The 15977-nt window shown below is 49.7% G+C and overlaps 1 protein-coding gene across 5 annotated transcripts in view; it reads left to right on the top strand.

Moving 5' to 3' along the window:
* The window catches only part of NBEAL2 (neurobeachin like 2), a 128274-nt gene that overhangs the window by 51124 nt on the left and 61173 nt on the right, over nt 1-15977 (top strand). For all 5 annotated transcript variants that reach the window (XM_073002771.2, XM_073002773.2, XM_078378400.1 and 2 more), the window contains exons 3-7: nt 726-890; nt 7682-7763; nt 8467-8591; nt 11317-11399; nt 15261-15346. In XM_073002771.2, coding sequence (XP_072858872.2) covers nt 726-890; nt 7682-7763; nt 8467-8591; nt 11317-11399; nt 15261-15346 — 541 coding nt within the window. The remainder of the gene's footprint in view (nt 1-725; nt 891-7681; nt 7764-8466; nt 8592-11316; nt 11400-15260; nt 15347-15977) is intronic.

The following is a 15977-nucleotide window of genomic DNA, read 5'->3' as shown; positions in this document are numbered from 1 at the left end:
TTCCTGATCGATACCTAAAATCTCCCTGTTCTTTGGATTTGAATCTTTCCATTCCAGTCGTGTGCTCAGGAACAGAAGAAAACAAGTTCTGCATATCTTCTGCACAACAGCCCTTCAGATATTTGAAATGACAGCCATCTCAGCTCCCTGTCTTTTCTTTTGAACCAAATGAGCTCCCTCAATGCCTCCCCCTAAAGCTTGCTCTCCAGATTCTTTACTATCCAGGTTGCCGGATAATAAACACACACCAGAAAAACATGGCCTCACCACCGAGGCACAATATTTACATGGTACATAAAAGAGAGGATAGGCTGGAATATGCCAGAAAACATTGTGAAAGCTAATCCATGTTCGAAGCGCATGTAAACAATTCGACCCGAGAGCTTGCAGTTGGTCCCAAAGTATTCTAACTGGAAATCTCTGATTTCGGAAGTGGTCTCGGGCTGGGTTTCATGGCTGGGTGGAGCAGGTGGGACCAAGGATATCACGGGCATTTACCTTAAAGCCAGGAAGAGATTTCTTTGCATTTTTTTGAACAGGAAAACTCTGGTGCTGAAAAAAATCGGGAAACGACCTCAAGGGCCATATATTAAGGAAGTGGGTGTGGTTCCCTTGGGACCCCCAAAGAGATGCAACCTTAGCATCTTGGGGTTTTTCCTCCGCTGATGCGCTGCCCTGTTCTGAACAAGTACTATTTCTGTAATCTCTTGGTTTAAACCTTCCAGGCCCGAGGAGTCGGTTTCGGAGATTCCGCTGCTCCCTCGGGATGTCGTCCACGTGCTCACCCAGCAGCTCACGTGCTGCGTGTCCCAGACCTCCCGTCAAGAGATGGCCGAGGCTGGCCTCCACCAGGCCCTCCTGCTGGTCAAGTTCTTCATCATTATTTGCAGGTATGTTCTGTCGTCTGCCTCTTGAATTGCCATTTTGCTTCTTCACGATTCCCGTCTGTGGATTGCGGTACAGTCACCCACGAAGCCTTTGGGTTTATTGGTTTCTTACAGCCTCTGTTCTGCACTTGTAGTACAGTCACCGCTAGGTGTGTATGTGTGATTTTTTCCCCACTTCCACACAATCTGCCAGTCGCGTGGGCAAAAAGGGAAACCCTTGGTAGTTTGGGAGATTCATTCTGGGAAGTTCATTGTGGAATTTCCTACAGCGTTCCCCAACCTGGGGTCCCCAGATGTTTTCGGACTACAACTCCCAGAAACCCTGGCCGGCACAGCTCGGGGTGAGTGAAGGCTTCTGGGAGTTTGAGTCCAAGAACATCTGGGGAACCCCAAGGCTGGGTTCCAGGGGACAAGTTTTCAGAACCAACAGATCGAAGCATTATATTCGGAGGCAATGCCTCGCGCCTCACCCGGGGGAAGGTCTTTGGGTGTGTTAAAATCCTGATCTCGGCAGGTGGCCTCCTGATGCCCTTGGCGAGCAAGCGTGTCTCCTCAAGAGAGCTTCCTTGATACCAAGAACTGGTTTAAGGAACTGCTCCCTTCTTCCAAACCCTATGGTTCGGTACACACCAGGCACAGTTTCGCGGAGGCATTTTAGAAACCCATCTTTCCAGTACGGCATCGTTGTTCAAGGGAAAGAGATAATCTGAGATAAGCATTAGCATTGCTCCTGGTCCTTCCTTCCTTCCGAGAGATGTGTTATGACGGTAACGGACTGTGAATGCGAGGGACACCCTTCGTCCCCGAATACCCTCCTTCATTGTTCTGTGATCGTGTCAAACTCGCTAGCGTTCCCGACCACCACTGTGGGCTCTCCCTCCCTGACTCTTGTTTCCATGGGAACCAGCCGGACACGGTTTTTTGGCACATCTCTGCCTTCTTGGTCTCTTGGAAGACGACCCTTCTCTCACCCCTTTGTCCGCCCCCGGAGCCATGCGGAGTCGGACCTTTTTTTGTCCGAGAGAAGCACCTGGCTTCTAGCAAATCCCTTCACTCTCCCGCTGAACGTGCCATGAGATGTCTCGAGAGCAAGCCCAGAGGGAGAGCGGATTCTAGGCGCTTGGCTTCTTGATCCGTCAGGTGCCCCCCCAGCTTCCATCTGTCTCTTTATACGAACCCATCTTCACCCACGGAGAGGGTGCTGTTTCCGTTTCGTGGTGAGGCAAATGAAGGAAATTCGCAGGTCAGGGCGTTCGGCCGGGTTTGGTTGCCAATTTTTGGAAGTTCCCTTTCGGTCCTGATGCCAGGATGTTTGCAACAGAAATTCTTCCCTTCGAGGGAGAGTCTGGAGTTGTAACGGTCCCGAAAGATGGAATTTACCGTCCGGCGGAAATGGGTATTCTTCCCTGAATATAACATGCCATAAAAAGCACAGGTACACAGAGGTACAGAAAGAAAGAAGAGGTCCATAAGAGCAAAATTGCTGCCCTCAAAATAATCCTATCAGTGTATAAATCTGTGCCCTTTCTCAGCTTGAAAACCTGGAGGAGATCACGTACTTCAGCTGGCTTGAGCAAGTGAGCCAAGTTATATCCTGCAAGGGAATCGCTGGTCCTTTTTAGACAGTGACTCATGTACACTGAAATATGCACACACACAAAAAGATTAGGATCAGCCCTAGCTTTCCTTATTGGTGCGTCATTTCTAACCCGTCAAATCGTTTTTCAGCCAGCATTGTCCGAAGCAGTACAGCTTGTTGGCTGAGTTTTTTTCTTCACTTACTGCTTTGCTTCTCTACAATTTTTCATGGAAGTTTTCCTCCTTGTATCGTAAAAATAACTGGGCTGATTTTAGAACGTGAGATCTCCTGCCAGGCCTGTTCCAGCCGCTTTCCCCTGGTTTGTCTTAGGTGGTGGGTCTCTGGCACACACAGAAGGAGTAGCTGCCCGAGCTATTTCAGGGGCACAGGTGGAAGAGGGCTGTTTTTCCTGGTCATGGCCAGCTGGAACCAGTACGTTTGACCCCCCGGACTCTAGAATGAGAAACTTCGGCCCTTTTCTGCAAAATGAGGCAACAGCTGGTGACGGAGCGGGAGAGGAGAGCTTTCATTTCTGAGGAGTTGTGTGTGTGTGTGTGTGTGTGTGTGATGTTCTGTCATGGTCCAGTGGCTAATGTAAGCCGTTCGCATTAGTGAATTCCCCTTGGATTGGAACGTGCTGCTCGCTCATTTTCGTTTGACTCTCGTGCTGAGACGAAAAACTATGTCTAAAATTCATGATAATACAAATGTCACACACCAGCCTTTCCCAGCCTGGCATGCTTGAGGTGTGTGTGTTGGGCTGCAGCTGGCATCCTTCCCGTGTTGGCCGTGGATGATGGAAACTGTAATCAATGCACATCTGGCAGTGCCAGGTTGCGGGAAACGGTTTACAGCGGGGTTAGTCAAAAACAAAAGTTTTGAGGCTTCCTGCCTGACTGCCACTGCCTAACCTTGGAAGTGCTTCAGGAAGACCTTCCGTGGAAAATGTTCTGCTAGGTTTTCCTGACGATAATTCAGGATACAGTAGATAGCTTCAAATCAAGAATACAACAAGGTTGAACTGCTAGATAGCTCAGTGGTTTAGGGAGTTTGATTCCCCCACTGGGCCTCTTTGATAGGAGCTGAACGTGATGATCCGTGGGGTCCCTTCCAGGCCTGGAGTTCTAAGATAGTGATGATATATTATATTTTTATTCACTCATTCAAACTATTTGCAATAGCTAGTTCCAGTTAAGTTCTTGCTTTTCTTGTGAGCATCTAGTGGTGGTGGAGGAGACGCAGTTCCTTAACTACCGTATTTTTCCATGTATAAAACTATACTTTTGTTTAAAATCTTTAGACTAAAAATTGAGGGTCATCTTATACACGGAAGTAAGCTGAGCAGAAAAAAACAAGTGGTGGGGAAAGCAGGGATCAAAGTGATCCTGCACGGCTTTGACCCCTGCTTTCCCCTCCACTTGCTTAGCAAAAGGAAAGCAGGGATCAAAGCGCTGCAGGATGGCTTTGATTGTTGCTTTACCTCTGCTTACTAAGTCCCATGGGGCTTAGCAAGTGTAGGGGGAAAGGATCAAAGCAATCCCATGGCTGTGTAAGGGGGAAAGGGATCAAAATGATCAGGCAGTCGTGGGATTGCTTTGATCCCTTTCCCCCCTCCTTTTGCTAAGCCCAGCGGGGCTTCACACGAAGAGAGAAAGCAGGGATCAAAGCGATCCTGCAGTGCTTTGATCCCTTTCCCCATACACTTGCTAAGCCCCACTTAGATTTCTTAATTTGGGGTTAGAAAAGTGGGGGGGCATCTTATACATAGGGTGTCTTATACACAGAAAAATACAATATTTTATATTTTATTAAAAACAGTAAGCATGGCCTTTGGTTTTCCTGCCCCCGGGGCAGCAAACAAACAATACTAAACTTTTAAATCTCAACAACCGTGAAACCAGACGTAGAGCAGCAAATGTGGGAGGAAAACATCCAAAACGGCAACATGATAGAAATGATGAGCCAAAACAAGAAATGTGTTTCAAAGTCTGCCTGAGCAAAATTTAAATAATAATATTGATTAATTAAAAAGAGCACTGCGTAAGAGTGGAAAGAGTTGGCTTCAGGTTCTCTCCAGGGAGGGAGGCTGAAAGATGGGAGGGAAAGCGACCTTCCTGGCTATTGCTTGTAAGCCTGTTTGGACAAGAAACTTTGAAGTGGACCCAGGTGTGTGTTTGGACTCTCAAAGCTCATTGGTGGTGGGTGATGATGGGAGCTGCAGTCCATCAATGTCTGGAGGACCAGCAGTGCCCTGGTGCAGAAGCATTTACCTGTAGGAGAAAAGGGTCCTTCAGAGATTTGGGTCCAAAGCCATCTAGAGCTGTAGAGGTAAACGCCAAACCTTATCACCCGTTTTTCTGTCCATTTAACTGGAAGTTCTGGGCTTGAGTCCAGAGACCTTTTGCGTGCAGATGATGTGTGCCGTCTATATGTGGACGAGGGGTGCTGTGCCACGGAACTGTCATTTCTCCACCAGTTGTTAGGACGCTGGTCGGGAGGAGGGCGTTGCAGAAATGGGAAAGAACGATTTATTTAGGGAGGCAAGGGGGGTATTACTGAGAGTCGGTCCCTGTGTGTTTCAGGCACCCCAGAAAGGAATTTCGTTGTATGGTATACTGTGTATATACTTACAATGACAATAAATTATATTATTATTATATTATTATTATATTATTATTATTATTATTATTATTATTATTATTAAAGGAGAAATCCTGTCACCCAAAGACAGAAAATTCCAATTAGCATAAAACCGCATAGACCTGACTTATCAGTACGGATGCAAAATTAGAAACGGCACGCAATTCAAAGAGAAAGGCCGTGCGTCTGACTCAAGACCGGAAAGAAGATGCCTGGTTATCTATATATCCCCAAATGGGAGATAAAAAAGATTGAGTCATGCGGGAAACCTTTGAGAGCTTCCGTCGACATTGCATGCAAAACCTCTCAAATTTTGTCCCCTTGACCCGGCGAGCTGCGGGCTTGCCGCCGAATTGCAGGCGACGTCCGGGTCCCCTGATCTCCCTGCTCCGGGTTCGTTATCTTTCAATCAGATTTAGACGGGACACCCTTCCGGATGGGGGTGGGGGCCCCTGTTCCTGCATGCAACCGCCTGCAGCCACCCCCATAACCCCTGCCAGGCTGCGAAAGCTGAGAAACCCGGCGCATGGTGCTCTCCTTTTCCAGACCTTGTTTGCTGACCTTGTTTGCCCTCGGCTTTTTGGGATGAAATACACAGCCGAGAGCGGCTGCTTTTCCCTCCAGCCTCCTAATTGGTCTTTTCTGGCCTCTGGCTGCTTCGGTCTCTGGCGCTGGAACGGTTTTGCTGCGCTCTTGATTTGCCAATGAGCCATTGTTCCTGCTATGGGTCTCCTTCCTCCTTCTTGGTGCGCATTGCTACTGGGGGCCTTCTCTCTCTCTCTCTCTCTCTCTCTCTCCCCCCCCCCCCCCACACACACACACACACAGAGTTATTCTTGGCCTGGTTTGAGGAGGGGGCAAAAAAAAAACCTTGTCCCCCCCCTTCACTCTCTTCCTGTCGGTTGCAAATGAGAGATAAGACCCGGCTGATAATTGCTTCTCTGCACGCATTCCAGCAACCCACAGGCCAGCGCCTGAAACAGGAAAATGGGGGGCAGTTGACGTTTTTGGAGAGGCTTGGCAGCAAAGTCCCTTATCCGTGGCGTGGCTGAGGAAGGTGGATGTGGAGGGCTGCTGAGTGTCTCTGTGTGTGCATGCATGCATGCATGCAATGCACACCTGGTTTTTCCAGAATATGTTCTGATGTCCGTGCGCAGGGAGATGGGTCACGAGACTCTGGAACTCCCTCCCACTGGAGGCTTGGCTGTCCTTCCACAAGCAGGCAAACAGACCTCTCTCTTCAGCCAAGCTTTCTTTTAATGACTGGCTGGCTGAGTAGAGTTGTTAGATGGATAGTTGTGCCTTTATGGCTTTGAGTGTGTTTTCAGTGTTGCTTAGGGTCTGTATGTCATTTGGGTGCAAGGATCACCTCAAGGGCCAGCCTGCGGACAAGCCCCGAGCCTTCTCTGTCCGTGAGGGAATGGTAGAAGGTGAAGAAGGGCAGAAAGACGGGCTGGATTTAAATCCTGGAGGAGTTCCCCCCCCATCAGCAAAGCAGATGTGCCGTTTGGGTATTTTTAAAAAATATATTATTAGATGGGAATTTTCAGCCTGTTATTATGGGGGGTTTCCTTGTAGGGGTTTTGAATATTTGGTTTAAGCGTTCTTTATTAGTACTTGCTTTGAAAGTGGAGCTGGAGAGAGCAATTAATTATCTTGCAGCCCTTCCGTCGCTTTCGAAATAGGGCAGCTTAAGTGAAACCAGCAATGCTAATTTTCCCGCTGCCTATAGATTGCACTGGGCTTTAGTTGAATACATTACCTCGCACCCTGCACCCATTTGCTTTTCATGTATAGATTTATCATATCGACACCCATGTTCAAAAATTATTTGCCTTGGCAAGCGTTTTGAGCCAATGCAAAAAATGACTGGCCAGGCTTTTGCAGGCGTAAATGCTTTATAAACCACTGTCTGCTAAGGCTGACGCCCAATAAAACTTCATGGTGGCTTTAGCTTCCTCCAACAGAGAGGAGCGAGACTTTAATTAAAACCAATTAAAATGTCATAAAAGTGGGTGGTGAGTGTCTCTGGAGCTCGTCACCAGAGTAGACGGTACAAAGATGAGGGTTTTAGAAACCATCATGTTAGGAATGTTATTGGAAAGAGGGAGCGAGACCTGCAGACTGACCTTACTGGACATGTCTGCAGGTGGGGATTGGCAAAAAGGGTTATCTCTAATTTCTCCGGAACCTTGAGGGCTAGAAAACTGCCTCTCTCGTTTTAAAGCCGAGCTGTCTAGGAACTCATGCCCTGCTTGTTCCTGTTGAGGAACTCATTTAGATGCAAATTTCTGTATCTGAAGTCTGGCCAGGGTGACGGCCCCTCCTCTTTCCCCGACACTCATCCAACCACCGTGGAGTTCATTTCTGTACATTTCCTCGCACCGAGGTGCTTCATACATAATAAATATTATCATTATCCCTCTCTTTTGTGATATCTTAGCATTCGGGCCTTGGCTGTTGCAGGCGACAAAAAGGTTTCTCTCTCTCTCTCTCTCCCCCCCCGCCCCCCCCGGTTCCCGGCTCGAAAGCCAGATTCTTCCCGGTATTAACCGTATGGGGCCTTTCTTTGCAGGAATCTAGAAAACGTCCAACCAGACCGTCCCCCAGCGTTTGTTCACGAGGTGCTCCGTTTGCTGTCTGCGTATTCGAAGAAGGTAAGCTTGAATTTTGGGCACAGCGGTGGACCGGATTGGTTGTGTGGATGCTTCCGATTCCTTGAAACCAAGGGGAGGCGTGACGAGGGGTGATGAAATGCACTCAAAGCCCTTAGGGAAGCCAGGTGGATCCGGGAAGGGAGAAGAAAGAGGAGCGTCTCTCAGGTGTGCAGGGACAGTGAGAACACATTAGGCAGAGGTAACATCCGGACGTGGATCGTCAGCATCTCTTAGTCCTTCAACCCCATTTTTTATTCCCCATCAGTGAAAAAGTAGAGAGGAGAAACCGTCCAGTCTGGAAGCACAGTAGCTGGGTGGCTAGAGAAATGTCAGGATCTTTCCCTTCCAGGTCACTGTCGCTGTATAGAAAACCATTGTCACCTTCCGGACGTATTTCTTTGGAACCCGACCGAATCCTGTTCCATTTTTCTGCCCCATTCCGTTTTTTCTCGTCTAACTTTGAAGGGGGTCCTTGTTATCGCACGAAATAAATGAGCGCCCTTGGTCTCTCCTACCGTTCTCCTCTCTTCCGAGGGGCACCTCATGGCAGGAGTGCATTTCGGCTAACGGTTTGGTTAAGGGGAGGGGGAAGAGGGTTTTTTTAAAATGGACACACGCACAGCATCACTCTGTGAAATCTCAGTCTGCAGATTAACTAGGGTTTCTCTTCCCCCCCCCCCTCCCTCCTCCCCGTCCTTGACAGCTCAAGAGCACCCGGGGGCCGAGTTTGCCTTACAGGAGCGAGCTGGAGACGGTCACCCTCTACGCCTTACACCTCTATGAGTGCCTCTTCGATCCGTACCAGACGTGGAGGAGGCAGCTGAGTGGGTGAGTCAGTCCCTTGGCTCTGCTTTCTCATCCGTTCCCATCTCATGAGGCGCGTGGCCCCTGCCACTGGTGACCGGGCAGAGCCTTTGTTGGGTCTGCCCAGATGCCCAAACGAGTTTACCCCAGCTAATGGCTTGGCATGGCACGGGAAGTGCTTGGCGCTGCTTGGTCGCCGAGTTGATGCGGTTCCCAGCGGAAACCACATTGTGTGGAACCCCCTGACTAATTGCACGGTGTCTTCCCCCCCCCCCCGTGTCATACCACAAAGCAAAAGAGGTTCCTATAAAAGGCTTCACATGACAGATCCTTCGGGTTTTACGTTCCCCTTGCTCTGGAACAAGCCAAGAGGCTGCCAGCTTAGTCAACTGGTAAGAGGCAGGGAGGGAATGGGAGTCAAAGCTTGGGGAAAAAATTACGTTTTCTGGCCGAGCGGTTAAAATGCAGTACTGCGGTGGAGGCTCTGCTCATGATCTGAGTTCGATGCCAACAGACCCAGGTAGTCAGCTTGAGGTTGACTCCGCCTTCTGTCCTTCTGGGGTTGGTAAATTGAGTACACCGCTTTGTGGGGGGGGGCGGCAAAGTGTAGCCTGCCTAATTGAATTGTAAACCCTCCAGAGGGTGCTTTAAGGGCTGCGGAGTCGTATATAAGCGGCACCGTTTGCTTTTCTGGACGGAAGCCAGCATCGACGTGGGCTGTGGCATTCGGTGAGTCGTAATTCTCGGAAGTCACTTGCTCAAGCCCTAAGCGTGCCTGCTGCAGGACAGGTTAACCCAGAGGAACAGCTGAGCGGGCTGTGGCCGGAGGCTGCACGGCGAGAATGTCTGCGCCGCACAGTAAGAGCGATAGTTAGCAGCCGAGCGCCACTGGGCAGTTTGTTCTCTTAGAGACGTGCCTCCGGAGAGACTTCTGGATCGGAGTGTACGAAATCAGATAAGGGTCGTGGAAGTGCAAAATACACAGGAACCACATCCGCTGCAGAGAACGCACCGTGTTCCCACCATGTTCCCCCTCTTTTCCCGTCTCCTTTTGAAACACCTGGCAAGGTAATGTGAGTTGCAAGAGAATGATGGCCAGAAGCAAGGAGGGGGCTCCCGGTCTCCTTTGACGTTGCACGGGGCGAACTTTTGGCTTGCTCTTTTGGGAGGCTACCATATGGACCTTAAATCAGATATTGATTTCCTCTGTTTGGCTATAGAGGGAGGATCAGGAAATCACTCGGATATACCTTTGGCTTCCGAATTGTCCTGCCCACCAAAACACTTTGGGGTCTGAATTTACACTATTGGTAACGGCTTTCAAAGCTCCACATGGCTTGGGATCTAGCTCTTTGAGCGAATACCCTTGCCGTAGTTCTCTGCCCAGTCACTGAGATCTACGGGGGCTCCTTGTGTCCCCCCCCCCCCCAGTAGAGAAGAGAGCACTTATATGGAGATGCAGGCACGGTTTCTCGCCTGCAGCACGCCACTGGTGGAATTTCCACCCTCTTAAGAAGCCCAGCCGGGCCCCGATAGTGTATTTATTTAAAACCCGTCTGTTCACCCAAGCGGTTAGCACTTCAGAAGGCTGACCCTGGGCTTCTCTTCCTTCAAGCTGGGGGGTGGTGGGGGTGGGGGTGTTTAAAGTGAAGCCTGATGCTTATAAACCAACCCACAGCCCTGAAAGCATTCTCTGAGTGGTTTACAATTTAATGATACAGGCTACACATCACCCGCCCACCCCCTGAGCCCCAGCCAGCTGGGTACTCGTTTTCCTAACCTCGGAAGGATGGGAGGCGGAGCAAACCTCAGGCCGGCTACCTGGGATTGAACCCAGGTACGTGAGCAGAGTTTTGGCTGCAGTACTGCAGTTTAACCACTGTGCCACAAGGCTCTCTGGTTTAGAATATTACATGGTTTTAAAACTATTTTTTAGAACGCCCTTTGCTGTTCCAGTCATTTTAAATTCTTTCAAGTGGTTCTTCCAGATGTTAATACACCTTGAGATGGGTTGATGTACGTCTACTTAGAAACACTTTAAATAAATAAACGTTGGTTGTTATGAACGGTCAAATAGTTTCCTACTTATGGTGACCTCGGTAAACTTCCAGGGGTGTGTGAATGGTTTTGCCAGCGCTGCCACCACGACCCCCTGTGAGTTTCCATGACGAAGCAGGGATTCGAACTCAGGGCACGTGAGTGCTAGTCCAGTACTCTGCCTGCTACACCATGCTGGCAATAGATAGATAGATAGATAGATAGATAGATAGATAGATAGATAGATAGATAGATAGATAGATAGATAGATAGATAGATCGATCGATCGATCGATCGATCGATCGATCGATCGATCCAGGGATTTGATCAGATAATTTAGAAGTCTTGGAAGCAATTGGAACGAATGCAGGACTGTATTTCTTTGGAAAATCAGTGCAAATGATATTATAAGCAGCATCTGGAAATCTGCTGGAGGTTGAATGGGTAGAGTAGCTCCTTTGATTCCCTCCCCCCCCCCCCCCAAAGGTCTGGATTGCATGCCAGCTGCCAAACTCTGTTTCTGTGGATTGCCAGAGCAGACCAACATAAGCTGTCATCATCCCTCTGAGAATTCTGCCTGGTAGCCCTTGAACCTGGGGATCCTCTCTGACAGGAGCTGATGCTTGGGATCTGCCGCCGCCCCCCCCCCCCCCCTTGGTGCTTTATATACAACACCTCTCTGACGCTCTTCTGTCTTTCTTGCCTCTCCCAGGGAGATCGTCAGCATGAAGGAAAAGAGCAAATACAAGTTTGCACCAGCTGTGTTGCCTCAAGAGTTCTGCGCTTTTTTCCAGGGTAAATGCCATCCCCGAAACTTCTCTCCCTCCACCCCCTGACCCTTGGGCCTTTCCCGGCTTCATCTCCTAAGAAAACCAGTATTCAGGTTCCTAGCTACCTTCTTCCAGCCTGGGAGAAAATGTGTTTGCACAGAGCCGAGGTCAGATTTGGGAGTGTACTGGATGATTCAGTTATATTTATTTATTTACTTCGTCTATTGAAAATCATTCACCGTTATGTTGTTGGTGTCAGCCGATGGCTCTGTTCATCTCTGGCTCTGAGGTGTTTTTTTTTTTCTTTTTTCCCTTTTTAGTGGGCTGCATCCTGACAAACAAATGTATGTCTATTGTGGTTGGTGCATGCTGCACCAGATATTTTAGAGATGAGGCCTTAAAAGTCAGTCCAGGAATTCTAGATTTCGGCAATGTCACGTATTTTTTAAAAAATCTGCTTTTCTTCCCTCTGGGGAAAAACTTCCAAATCTGATCCCTCTTCTGCATGGTACAGCGTGCGGAGACTTGAGCTCTCTGCCACAGTCTTGGCTCGGCAGCATCTCCTGGAGGGCCTGAGTCGGCCGTCCTTCCGTACAGACGAACGTTGGGGATTTGAGATCCTCCTCCTCCTGCTTCTCTTCTTCCTTAGGAACATGGGAAGCTGCCTTGTCCTGAGTTCGAGCCTTGGCCGTTCTCCCTCTTGTCACTGTCAGCTCTGACCGGCAGCTGCTTTTCTGGGTTTTGGTCGAGAGCCTTCTCTAGCCGTGCCTGGAGACGTGGAAGGTTGAGGGTTTGCCATGACTGTTTCCAAGTTCTGGCTGAAACCGAGAGGTTTGAAGTTAAAACAGAAGAGTTGTAATTTTTTTTGGAGAGAGAGATTGAGGACCGTTGAGTTTAGTTCTGGCAGAGAAAACAAAGTTCTAGGTTAGCATGAGCTGAGAGGCAGTCTCTTTCCTTAGGCTCTGGCTGTACCTGCAGCCCAAACTTTGGCATCAGTTTCTCATTGTCAGAGGTTATGATTTGTGTGTGTGTGTGTGTGCAAAAAAGAGGACTGCAGGGTTGGAGTCCGTCTCTCTTTGCAACCAATCGCACCCCTTTGGTGTTTAAGAGGAACGGGTTTTGAACCTACTTCTTCTCTCCGGCCATAAACAGACCTTCCAAGCTCTCCTCTCTCCCACTGCTCATCTTTCATGCAGCCTCTTTTTGCAACGGCCTCAAGCTGTCCTTTTCCAATGGCCCACTCTCCCTCCCTCCCACGAAAAGCAGCGTTTAAAGTATAATTAATTGGGGGGGGGAGTTGAGTCCCCCTGTGGGGTTTGCTCTGGGGTAAACAGCTCCCCACTCTTCTATGTTGTCATTTGCGGCTTCTCCTGCCAAGACTTTTATTAGATCCACACAGGAGGGTTAATAGACAAAAAAATATATATACCTCTTTTTGCAGGTTACTAGGGCAACTCAGAGTGACTTTTTTTTCTTTTTAAAGTTGGGGGGCGATGTAATTTTGCTACGATCTCGCAGGTATCAAAGGGCCATTATCTGTCTCCTCCTCTACGCGTTTAAATTTGATTTATCTCTTCTGCGCCTTTATATTTATCCTCGGAGATATTGAAGAGCTTGCGGTCAATAAACGCCGGGGCTAAGCTCTGTGAGAAGAGGGGGGGAAAAACTGTGCAGCTGGCGGTGGAAGTGACTTGGTTTTATTTAATTTTATTTAAGAGAGTAAGTGAAGCACCAGATTGATTAAGAGGAGCGGCTTTGCGCAAAGCGTTGGAAGAGATTAGCAAAAAAAAAAAAGTCCCTGGGAGTTTTAGGGGCTTTTTTGCGGGGAGGGCGTGAGGTGTCAGAACATGAACGGTCTGGCTGTTTCAAGATGGTCTGAGTGCGGCTGGGGGATTTCTCTGCGCTCCTCGGGAGGCCAAGCAGAGCGAGACAATCCCTGCGCTCATATTGGGCACGGCTTGCAAAACACAGAGGTTTTGACATGTTTTGACTCTCCTCTCAGTCCCTAGCCAGGCCGTTGCCCGTACTTCTGACTTTGGAGCTACTTGTAAAGATTCCCTTGAGGTCCTTTCAAAGGGAAGACAGCATGCCTGTGGTTGGTAGAGGTGGACAGTTTTGATGCTCTACAGTGGTCCCCCAACCTTGGGCCTCCAGATGTTCTTGGACTACCACTCCCAGAAGCCTTCACCACCACCTCTGCTGGCCAGGATTTCTGGGAGTTGAAGTCCAAGAACCTCTCGAGGCCAAAGGTTGGGGGACCACTGCCTATCAGACCTTGGGGAACATCGCTCTTTGGACTCCAGCTCTTCGGATCCCTTTGCCGGCATAACAGTTGCTGTTCCTAGCCCTGGGTGTGCCACCCGGGCAGGTGGAAACACATTGCCCTCTCTCTCTCTCTCTCTCTCTCTCTCTCTCTCTCTCTCTCTCTCTCTCTCTCTCTCACACACACACACACACACACACACACACACACGGGTCTTGTTCGAGAGTCGTGGCACTCTGTGCCCCTTCCAGCCTCCTTTTGTTAAATGGGGAGATGCGGGGGGGTCGGAGAACTCAAAACAGAAAATCCTATTCCTCCCTTTAACAGTTTTTGAGGCAGAAAGAAAAACGCCCAAGCCAACATGTCTCAGTAAAAGGGTGACTCGAGCGGAAAAGTGGTTGTGTGAATCTGGACCTGGTGCCAACCGGTCTTCCCCAGGGCTGTCGTCCTCTTGTTCTTTCATCATCCCACCTCCTGCCCCCACAACTGGCCCAAAGTATGGTCCACACACGATTTGGAGTTACAGGTATAAACATCCAGGGATTTGAGTCAAGTTGGACAACTCACGTCCATGACTCAGCTGTGACACAGCTCGGTTTATTGTCGTTGTGTTGTTTCTCAGTGACTCGAACTTGGCTCCCGGCTCGGAACCCACCCCTCCTTTTTTCGGGGAGGGGGGCAGAGCTTATTTTTAATAGGGACTCGGACCCAGAGTGTCCCTGCGCATGCCATCACTGGGGTGACACAGCAGACCTCTCCGTTCTGTGGAGGAAAGCTGCTTCCCATACCACCAGAACCGATCCTGCCCTGGCTCAAGACAGATCAGATTTAAGCAGGCAAACCTACGCGGGGTGCCCAGGCCAAAACAAGAGGTGATCGGCCACAAGTGGATTGTTCAATGCGTGGCTGAGAAATCTGCTGTGCTGATTTCACGGCCTGTTGGGCCACGAAAAGCTGGGACTATGGAGAGCTGCGTCTAGAGCAAGGACCGGAGGTTTGCTTAGATGCTACCAAGGCCCTTTTGTGGTGCGAGGGCCATTTTCATGGAATCCTAGCGTCATGGAGCCTCTTAAGGCCATCGAGTCCAACCTCCTGCTCAAGGCAGGAGCCCAAATCCAAGCAGAGCTGACAGAGTGTGGCCCCGTTTTCCCTTTGAACGCTTCCAGCGTTGGAGCGCTGCTCACCGCCTCCCCCTGAGATCACGGAATTCATGGTCGTGCCTCTCTAACAGTTGAGAACTTTTTCCTGATAAATTCAGCCTTAACCTGTCTTCCTGTCACTTCAGCCCTATGACGAGGTGCATTTTTGTCCCGGTGCAGAACTGGAGGAGTTCCCCTCACCCCCAATCTGGCCCAAAGCGTGAAAGAAAAATGGCCCTCAAGGTAGCCATCGGTGCCTCTGCCTTGGTGTGCCGTTTTTTGCTTCCCTGGCAGCTGTTTAAGGTCAAAATAGCCCTCTGCCCCCAAAACAGAGAAGGCTAGCCCCACTGGCTGGAGAGATACGACACTGCCTGGTCTCCACCTTAGCGGACGGTGGAGGCACCTGCGTTCTCTCCTCCGTCCTGTGAATCAGGCTTTGCAACGTCCCGTTCCAGGGCTAAACATCCCTCTCCTTGTTTCCTAGAGTGTTTTCAAGAGGACGAGCAGCTCCCCGAGGCGTTGCAGCTGCGGCTGGTCCATCTCTTCGGAGCCATCACCTCTGGAGCCAAGGTAAAGTGTTCTCACCTTCCTGCCCTCTCTGCCTCCTTGCTTCCTGAAATGTAGCTGCTGCACTTTCCCAAAAACCTCAGCAGGAAGCGGGCCGTGTTTCGTGACGGGAACGGCCTTGAACACGATGGTCGGCGGGGGTGTTTTTCTTGGTCTTTCTTGCTCGCCACACCAAAGTCCCGTGAGGACGATGTCCTTTAGTTCCCATGACAGGTTAAGCTGAGAAACAAGGGCTCTGACTCCGGCCACCTGAGGAGCCTTGGGGGCTGAGCAGGGATTCGAACTCGGGTCTTCCTCGCCCAGTTTCAACGGGGTTGGCTTGCTCTACCCTACGGCTTCTCCGGTGCAGGCCCTATTAATAAGGTCCTCTTGGAGAAAGTTGTTGGTTAGGTGCTGGCAGTGAATCCCTCAACAAGAACTGCTCGATAGCTCCATGGCGGAGGTCTGTGGCTGTGGAGCCGAAGTTGAGAGTTCGATTCCCCCCATCTGGGCCTCCTGGGAGAAAGGCCGGACCTGATGATCTATAGGGTCCCTTCCAGCTCAGCAGTTCTAAGATGATGATCATTACCGCATATTATTACATTTCTTTAGGGTCACAAGCAATGATAAAAGGCTAGATAGAAATAGAATAGAA

Source organism: Pogona vitticeps, chromosome 6, assembly GCF_051106095.1.
Source record: "Pogona vitticeps strain Pit_001003342236 chromosome 6, PviZW2.1, whole genome shotgun sequence".
Lineage (NCBI taxonomy): Eukaryota > Metazoa > Chordata > Lepidosauria > Squamata > Agamidae > Pogona > Pogona vitticeps.
Note: the sequence above shows the minus strand (reverse complement) of the source record. Positions and strands in the feature narration are given on the sequence as shown.